The sequence below is a fragment of the Temnothorax longispinosus genome, chromosome 10, assembly GCF_030848805.1.
Source record: "Temnothorax longispinosus isolate EJ_2023e chromosome 10, Tlon_JGU_v1, whole genome shotgun sequence".
Taxonomy (NCBI): domain Eukaryota; kingdom Metazoa; phylum Arthropoda; class Insecta; order Hymenoptera; family Formicidae; genus Temnothorax; species Temnothorax longispinosus.
In genome coordinates, this window is record NC_092367.1 from 7167928 (window position 1) to 7177806 (window position 9879).

The following is a 9879-nucleotide window of genomic DNA, read 5'->3' on the forward strand; positions in this document are numbered from 1 at the left end:
GCGTTTCCACGCTCCATGTAATAGCATCCTCAGTTTTTATTAAATGTTGAAAACGGTCGCGACGAACGGATTTCTGTGAAAGTAGAAATTCATTGGTTCCTGAAATAAATTCCTCATCACGTATCTATTATTTCCGGAAAAACGAGAGACTGATTGGCTGCGGTCTGACTCGTGGTGCCTCGGTGACGTCATCTCGTGGCTCGTGCACGATTCGAGGTAACTCGTCTCGCACACACATCGACACATCTCGCGTCTCGCATCTCGCATCCCCACTGTACTGACTCCGCACTCAGCACTGTCCGACTGTTCAGCTGACGAGTGATCGTCGTCGTCGTCGTCGTTGCCGTCATAGTTTATAGTCGTCGGAGCTGATCGGAGTCGGAGGCCGGAGCAGGGCCGAATTGGCGCGTACATACCCTATAACGGTATCGCGAGAAAAGAGGGCGGCCTTCACGGGCGCGACATAACAAAAGGCAAAGGACGAGAGCAGACAAACAACGGCCTCTCGCTCGCGCTCTCTCTCTCCTTCTCGCTCTCGAACCTTCTCCCTCTCCGTCGGTCTGCCTTCTGTCTCGGTCTCTCCACCTCCTCCCTGCGTCCCTGCCTCTCATGGCAGTCGTGGCTCTCGCTCTCTCAGTCTCTCATTCTCGCTCGCTCGCTCGCTCGCGAACGTCGCAAATCCGGGATCTCGACTGACTCGACTCTCTCGACGGTCTCGTAAGAAATATAAACCCTCGTCCGCGCGTGAGAGAAAGAGAGAGTATAGTGCGCGCTACGTAAAATCTGGTACGCGTACAGACTACAGACAGACGCGCGTGTGCGTGCCGTGTGATTTCTCCCGTTGGGCCTGTCCGCACTCCGTTGTCGCGCGCTGATAGAAGTTGATAGACAAGGTGCGGAAGAGGAATTAAGGAGGTCGTCGTCGCCACCGTCACCCTCGCCTTTGCCATCGTCATCGTCATTGTCGATCATCCGCGCAGCGCGCACCTACACCTATCGCGGAGGAAGAGAGCGAGAGAGAGCGCGATCAGCCATCATCGTTCGCTCAAGTTAACGAGGAGTCCATTCGTGAGGGATGTCCACCCCCGCGAGGAGGAGATTGATGAGGGATTTTAAGAGGTACTTAGTGCATGACGGTATTAACGTGCTCCATCCGTCCGCCCGCGCCCGTCCGTCCATCCATCCGTTCGAGTTCGATCGCGCTCTCGGGGCTCGGGGCACGACGACGCCATTGCAAGCGCAGCGGCTCCTGGTGCGCCCGATTCGCCTCGCCTCGACTCCGCTTCGATCCGCGGAATCGAGGATTTCGCGCGTGGGAGATCACGCACCTTTTGCGCGAATGTCAACCGCGTTTATTATTAGAAATGCTGTTCAGTCGTCCCTCTCGCCGTCTCGCGTTCGCCCGCTGCCCCGACCCCGACCGCCTCCCCTCCCTCTCTCCTATTCCGCTTTCTGGCCCAATAAAACAAACCGTTCTTCATCCTGTCGATGGTCCGCGTGATACCGCGGGCCCGATACGTTCGGTCGTTTCTAGAACAATCTGGCAAATCATTATGATGATCTCACTTAACGTTGATTTATACTCGCCCGTTTTTGTATAATGTATACTTTATACGTATAATTGAACGGGGCGTTTTTTTGGACACAATTTTCGTGTAAGACTTGTACAAAGCTCGGCGACCGCGAATTGTAATAAATTTATTAGGAGCGAATCGTAATTTTGTCATCAGCATCGCGCATGATTCGTCAGACTTTGCAATGATTAGTTCTATGACAGTCAATGACACTGTATTTATAGATTGTGCGTTAATACGTATGTACTTGGAATATAAGTTTGATTTATGTAAAAAGACAACGATATCATCTTTAATATTCTCTTTTCTTTTATATGCAAAAAAAAAAGTTTTATATGCCGTTTTACGAGCAAGATAAGGCTCTAAAAATTGTTGTTTTTCCAAAGATTACAGGAGGATCCCCCAACTGGAGTGTCAGGTGCTCCGACAGACAATAATATTATGATATGGAATGCAGTTATATTTGGGTAAGACAACGTGATTTTTTTTTATTTTACATTTGTTCTTTGATAACACTTGTGTCTCAAGGAAACGTTATCTTTGGTCAGAAATATATGTCTGCGTAATATGTATTAAAAGAGCTTAGGATACCTTCTACATAAAATTTAGCCTATAAAGTGACCAGTTTATCTCTTTTTTATTTAAGTTTCCAAGAGATAAGATAAGATCAAGTACTTAAACATTGAGTGTACAAAAGTTCCTTATGGTAGGACGTTTGTGTATGTTTCAGACCACACGATACTCCATTCGAGGACGGCACATTTAAACTTACAATAGAATTTACAGAAGAATATCCAAACAAACCACCTACAGTGAGATTTGTTAGTAAAATGTTCCATCCTAACGTGTACGCGGACGGTGGAATATGTCTGGACATACTTCAAAATCGTTGGAGCCCTACTTATGACGTCTCGGCCATCTTAACATCTATACAGGTACTATCTTCTCTTTGTTTTTGATCGCAAAATGTGTTTTGACGTTACTTAATTTTCCTTCTGATATTTCAAACAACTGGGAACTGAATATTACAAATCGTGGAATTTAATGAGTTAGTATTTTATGAGAATACGTAAATATGCACGACGAACAAGAATGCTTTTGATGTCTTTCTATTATGTGGAGAGATTTTTTTCTCTCTTTATAGGTTGATACATGTCTCTTTTTTTTATCATATCATTATTCAAAAATATATTACATATTAAAATTATAAAAAAGAATATACTATTTCAGTACCATGTGCTATGAGACACAAAGTTACAGTTTAGAATCATGGTATAATATAGTTTTATATATATGTATAATATTTACAACTAGTAAATGTTACATTCTAATATATATATGATTTTATTCGCAAGTGGAAGTCTCTTGTGGAAGCTAAAACTTTGCATGGCAATTAATAAATGTTTGATATAACAAAGTAAATTATAAGCATTTTAAAGATCACGAAGACCCTTTTAGATCTCACGTCGTTTTTCATCTTTTTTTTTTGTGTTTTTAAGATCTGTGTCGTTCATTGTGTTGTCTTATTTTCTCTAAAAATATCATTTGTACATGTTCCTCATTGAAACATCGCTTCCAAAAGATCTCTGTTGCGATAAAAATGTCTGAAAGGATCGTTCGTTTTGTCTTAACAGCGGTTGCAATTCAGCGAAGTCTAATCACATGATTCTGATTCGAAATTAATTCAATTATTTGTGCGTAACACTTGCATACATCTGCGTCTATACATAACTACTTTTGATTCCCATCAGTACGCATTTTTGATTTTTTTCCATCGATTAGAGGACGAAAGAAAGAGGAGGAAAAGAAAGGAAAAGCAGATTGTCCTTTCCCTCACGTTCATTTACGATTGCGGCCATGCACTTTGTCAAAAAGTAACGAAAATAACGGGAAAAAACCCATTTTCCGAAGTATAATGAAGTACGACTTATGTGATTGCAGTCGCTGTTAAGTGACCCGAACCCGAATTCACCTGCCAACTCAATGGCAGCGCAACTGTACAAAGAGAATCGACGCGAGTACGAGAAACGAGTGAAGGCTTGCGTGGAGCAGAGTTTTGTGGATTAGTCGCGGGCGTTAACGCGATACTGCTGTCGCGGCATCAGTCAGCCACCAACAGCCATCAGATACAAGGGAGAAGAACGTGCAGCCTTACCAAGGAGCTAACGTTAAAGAGAAAAACGAAATAAGAAGGAAAACAAACCTAGCATGTTTCTTCCTGAAAGCTCTATCGAACTACCACGACAATGTGCAACGTTAGACCGAATTTTTACGATGTTGAATAATAAATTATTATAAAATTGCGTATTTATTTATTTCGAATATCTGATGATACACGAAATTAGTTATTATATTAAATGTTAGAGTATACAAAAATACTGGGCTTTTTTTGTTTTCTTCATTTCCTTTTTTCTTTTCTCTACGAAAGGAGTGTGTCCTGTCTTTTCGGCGGCGCAGAATTGTACTTTGAATTCTAGTACTTCAGTACCATACACACGAAAATTCACTTATATATTATATGTATATATATATATAAATATATATATATATATATACATAATAATGATAGATAATGATAATAATAATAAATACATAATTTCACTTTATTGTCTAATAATTGTAACCTGATATTCGCTTTCCACAACCTGGAGACCTTTCAGTTCCGTTTGTGTTTATATAAACATTCGATTTTTCTGTCGAAAATTCAAGAGTATCTGAAGTAACATGCTGAGGGAATTTGTCAACTATTTGTGTTACAGTCGCTTTTGGACGAACCGAATCCTAATTCACCAGCCAACTCTTTAGCGGCGCAATTGTATCAAGAAAACAAGCGGGAGTACGAGAAGCGTGTGGCCACTGTAGTTGAACAGTCTTGGCTGAATTTCCAAGAGAGTCACACGGAGGATCCCCGCTGACATTAAGTACGCCGCTTTAAACGACGCGTAAGAGATCTCCGTCGCAGCTTCGGTGTCTAATATAAAAGTTGTCCCCGTATTATATACGTAATGGTAATTCGGTCGACACGTTCCATTGGAGTTGTATATGTAATGTCCTTCGATATTTCGTGGCGAACATTCCGCGTGTGTTGATTCAGTCTGTAGAACACGACGAGAGGAATTCGCACGGTTCTCACACTCTGTTAAAAAAAAAAAATAAAAGAAAAAAATAAAAAGAAAAAAGTAGAAAACCGCGGAATGATGTAAAATTGCACTATAAACTTATGTGATCTTTTACTTATAAGTACAATATATATATTATCTTGCTCTTATAAAACTAGCTGTTAGGTACCCCTCGCGCAAAAGATAAAAAAAGTAATGCCCATATAATGTTTCGCCATACGCAAATACATTAATCAACGCAGGCAAATCGACTTACTATTTTGCGAGTATAGACGAGCTTGAAGAAAATAACAGTTGTGGTAGAAGATATGAAAGTGTGTAAGTCGCTTCTGGAAAGTCTACTTTCACCATGTAATGGCGCAAAATATAAGAAAATAGTGTGATTATTTCTCGTTTTCGACTTGGTATTTACCATTAGAAAGTCACGCTTGTATTAGACTGTAAATGAATGTCGTATACTGAATAATATCGAATTAATAAATTTTTCAAGAAATCACAACGTGTTTATAAATTCTTTACTGTTTTTCCGATATGAGCTAATATAAATGCTTATATTTAACACAAGAAATGCTGTATATTCGATACAATTTTTAGAGAAATAACGAGATTTTTCAACAAAAAACTTGAGGCAAAATTATTATGTGACCATTAAATTGCATTTTATATATTTTGATGTTTCAATATTACATTTTCATGAGATGTGAAATGTTTATTTTAATCGTCCAATTATTTTGTAGTTATTTACATATTGTTATTTTTACTTTTCATTTACATTTACATTAGTTCATAGTTTATATATACATATATAGTGTATATCATGTCCATATGTTGTATGTATTAGTGTACCTATATCATTGTATTTTTTTGCACTATTGCTTTTGCGAAGACACTTTGCTTAGTATCTTGCGCATTCTAATCTAATAAATGAGTATATTAAGTGAATATCGTCAATAATTGATATCAACGAAGAAAATGCGTTTGAACATAAATCTGACTCATTTAATATTAATAGTATTACGTTATGTACGAACATTCGTCAATATCACATATACATTATCCATTTTTACAATTTAAACGCAAAGAAACATATATCATTCTCTAATTATAATTATATCTCTTTTTTTTTTAATTGTAGAATTATAATGAAAAAGAAAGACGAAAAATGTAACTCGAGATTTTGATAGATTTCGATAAAATACGATTTTAATTTACAGCTCGAAATTGAAAACTATCCTACAAAAATCTCGATTAAGTCCAATTAAGTTTAGCGAAATTTTTAAGTCTTTCACCACCGTGCTGTTGCTATGATTTTTCCTCCTTTTCTTTATTGTATCTTTCCAGTTCTTTGAGGAATTGCGCCTTGGGTTTCATGACATTAGGTCGATCACCACGACACTTTGGACAGAACCATTTACCCTTCGGTTTCGTAGTCAAAGATACGCAAGAGAAATGGAACCATTCTATGGGACATAAATCGTTGTCACAAAGGATCATCTCGCCGTACGATATCTGATCGCACAGACAGTAAGTCGGCTCGTCGGGATCTATAGCGAGATCGTCTTCCGGTGGCGGCGGAGTATCCTCACGATGCTGGTTTTGTTGATTGCCTTGCCGAGATTTCCGCTTCTTCTTTTTACCAGTAGCTGCCGCCGCCGTCTTTTTCTGATTTCCATTGCTCGCATTGGACAATGCCGAAGATCTTGTTTCCGTCATCCCAACCATCATGTCCATGGAATGAGTTGATTCTATCAAAGTTTCGGTCCTTGTTCTTCTGGCACGTTTTGGCTGACGTTCCGCGTTGTTTGCGTGGCTCACGTTATTCGAATTGCTGTTCATATTTGATTCACGGACCGATTCCGAGCTTTCTTGCTCCTTTCCAAAATCTATAAGATGATGAAAAGTTAGACAATAACGTGGTGGAATTACACGTGTTTACATTTATTTTATCAACTTGAGACATGAGCGAAATGTTATACCTAAGTTTCGATAATCTACGTCCAACTGCCTGGACTTGTTCTCTATAAGATCTTGCACTTGCTGAACGATCTGTAATTTCTCGTCTCCTATTTCCTGTGCTGCGATCAGAGCTTGCTGTATTCTCATCAATGCTCTTCTTTTAATAGCGGGATCCGCGTCGTTCCGCAGTACCTCCTGTTGCTGATCCACTTCGTGTAGATATGCTGAGAGTAAAACAATAGAAACACGGTAAACAGCTGCATCAGCCAAGATAAGATTTACAATAATATTATCTCACAAAAAGCATCTTTAAAAATTCACAAATTGCGTAAAACTCAATACGGCTTTTTTATTTTTCGCAACCACAAGCTCGATTCACAAATTTCAATACTGTCGCTGATATTACTCTTTCTTAAATTTTAACAACACAAAAGTTTAAGAGACGGTCCAGAGAAACGTCCAGGAAATTAGACTGAGATCATTTCCTTTATGTTGTCTGAAGCATCGTCACATTCACTGTACTAATTTTGTGCGTAACTATCAGAGATCGTTGCTAAATTACCTGTAAATAATCTAGTACACGAAATACGTAGATCGGGGAAAAGTTGTGCGAGAGATATCCATCAGAGAGAATCGCAATAGAGATAAACAAGTGCTATCGAATCGCGTATGCGGGGAACAGCTGGGAACACGATCGAGCTGTCAGCGATCGAGGGAGTTCCGAGAATTCGATCGTACTTACTTTGACAAGTGGCGTCCAGCTCGCGGAGGCGGGAGACGTATCTCTGCAAGTCGTTGGGCAGATTTTCCACGCAGTCCAAGTAGTTTTCGATGTACGTCGCCGAATAAAGCGCCTCCACCACCGCCTGATTCAGCATCGCTACGCCGGTTCTCCCTTTTTTCCTCTCGTACGCCGTACGTTCCCGACGCAACGGTAACGTACTGAAATTTCCGACTTCCAGCCACTTCCAGCAAGACCTGGTTCACGGGTTCACCTGGTTGAGAATTGAGATCCCTCGCGGCCCTCGCGCCCGCGTAGCGGTCCTCGTACTCTCGGACTATCGGCACTTTGCACGCTCGCACCATCTACGCGGGTATGCGGGAGCGTGCGTAATTAATTAATTGGTCATTGATAACCCGCGCGAGATAGACGGGCGGTAGACTGAGAAAATGGATAGAAAGATGTCGCCAGTTATGCGCCAATCGCCATTTTAAGACAAAACACATGATTATAAAGAGCGTTAATTTTAAAAATAAAAATGAAAATATTTGAAGATAAGTAGATTAATCTTTATTAATGAAAAACATTTTAACAAACTATCTTTGGGTTGTGTACATACGTCATCCTTTTATATATTTATCAAACAGAAAAGCGATCGAAATTGTACAAAAAATGAACGAAATACGAGATAAAGTGAGAGGCGTTTTACAAATTTGAATTTCTTATTCTAAAAAATAAGAATTGATTTTTAAATCATCCCCAATTCGGGAATTACGTTTAATTTAAAATACGTGATATAGATAGCACGTGTTGTACAATATATTGAACACCTGTTGGTATTTTATAGGTACATGGGGGAGGTATATTAAAAACATTATCGTTTTGCCTGAGTATAAATAACGAGAAAGCGCATTTTCTCGTCAATTCGAGCGTTATTTTCGTACGTTCGGACGCTGCACTGACTAGCGGTCTGACGTCACTAGCAATCGCGACGCGGGGCGGCGCGGCGGGCGGCCACCGACCAATCGCGCGTCGCGACAGCATTTGATTTCCGAACGGCAGGGGGGAGAGTTCTGGCTGCGCTCATCTGCTCATCATCCGGCAGTCCGGCGGTGCGACGAAATCTTCGCGAATCTTCGTTGTCTGTCCCCGTACTCCCCGTGCACAGCAGCCCGATCTTCGCCACCGAGGATGACGTCGACCAACACGTACCAGGGCCTCGCCGAAAGCTGCCGCAAATCCAGCAAGTGAGTACCCGCCATATTACTCCGTGTTTTTACCTGTGCCGCATTTCTCGACGCCCCGCGGCCGTATACCGGCGAATCCCCCAGGATCACCCTTCCTACACCACTCGTCCCGGGTCCCGGGTTGACGTTCGCGAGACGACGAAAATGCGCTCGTCCCCCGCGGGACGAGCCGACGTACGTGTGATGGCTTTTATTAGCCGCCGCGTGTCCGTCAATCGCTTTATTTAAATGACACGAGAGTTGGCATCAACAAGTTTTCCCTGCGAGTCCTGCGACCATTTGTGTTTGTCTTTCTTTGTTCTTTTTTTCCCCCTTCGTTCTAAAATCCTAGCGCCACTTGACGCCTGATTCCGCCTGAATCGCGCAGATGTGCGCGTAAAATATTCTGCATTATCGATTTCAATTTCAGGATTGTAATTTGGAGTTTTTGTAATTTTGTAATACCGAGTTCTTTTTCTGGAGTCGAGTTTTTCGATGGAATTTGGAATATCTTTGTGTTACCTGTTGATAAACCTAAATCTTGGGATGGGATACGCATTTAGATAATACTGGCATTTTTTTTTATCGCATACCGTCATAGTATATCGGCATAATATTTTCGTAGAGATGTGCTTGAGTTCGAAATACGCTCGTTCGTTGGTAACGATTTTTTATGCATCGTACATCTTTGTTCGTCAGTAAACAAATATTAAATATCATGCATGATGTATAAATAATAATCTTTTAACGTAACTTATTTAATGCGAAAATCAATCTTACGTTTCGTAAATTTTCTCGGATCTTTTTCCTTATCGTTCATTCACATCGCGAAGATATTTTTATATGGATCTTTTAATATTTATTTGCGCTGCAAGTACAATTTTTTTACGGTCTTTGTGTTGAACATTAGAACGCTGAAATATCGATTTTTCATAAATAAATGCTTTTTATTTTAATTTTACACGATTCGTGTACTGTCGATAAACTCATGAAGAACTTGGCGAAGTCAACGATAGATTGCGTGCGGTGTATTGAAAAGTGGGATTGTATTGGTGCAGTAATTAGACTTTTGTAAAAAATTATTTTTAAAAACTTTAATAAATGAGATGATTTTTGAATGCCAAAGGTAACTTAATGAATAAATTTTGTTAATACAATAAAATAAATGTCAATGTTGATTTTATATGCTCATGATATTAATTGATGCCAAGACAAATTTCTATAAACGCCATCGTTTGTTGTTTAAAACACTAAATTAAATTAATTTATTATTTAATTATTGA

General features: G+C 40.0%; 2 protein-coding genes across 4 annotated transcripts; one reads left to right on the forward strand and one right to left on the reverse strand.

Moving 5' to 3' along the window:
- Positions 1-288: 288 nt before the first annotated feature.
- Ubc6 (ubiquitin conjugating enzyme 6) lies at positions 289-5192 on the forward strand. Of its 3 annotated transcripts, none has more exons than XM_071789954.1 (4): positions 289-1119; positions 1961-2041; positions 2305-2509; positions 4334-5192. In XM_071789954.1, the coding sequence occupies exons 1-4, from the start codon at positions 1076-1078 to the stop codon at positions 4487-4489; spliced, it is 486 nt and encodes a 161-aa protein (XP_071646055.1). In that variant the 5' UTR covers positions 289-1075; the 3' UTR covers positions 4490-5192. The 3 variants fall into 3 exon arrangements, with proteins under 3 accessions (XP_071646055.1, XP_071646056.1, XP_071646057.1); XM_071789955.1 differs by lacking the exon at positions 4334-5192 and adding an exon at positions 3516-4175 and having other exon boundaries at positions 297-1119; XM_071789956.1 differs by lacking the exon at positions 289-1119 and adding an exon at positions 1239-1801.
- On the reverse strand, positions 4719-7754 carry LOC139820038 (inhibitor of growth protein 2). The gene is made up of 3 exons (XM_071789953.1): positions 7392-7754; positions 6670-6873; positions 4719-6576 (listed from the first exon to the last, which is right to left on the reverse strand). The coding sequence occupies exons 1-3, from the start codon at positions 7525-7527 to the stop codon at positions 5996-5998; spliced, it is 921 nt and encodes a 306-aa protein (XP_071646054.1). The 5' UTR covers positions 7528-7754; the 3' UTR covers positions 4719-5995.
- Between the last annotated feature and the right edge of the window lie 2125 nt (positions 7755-9879).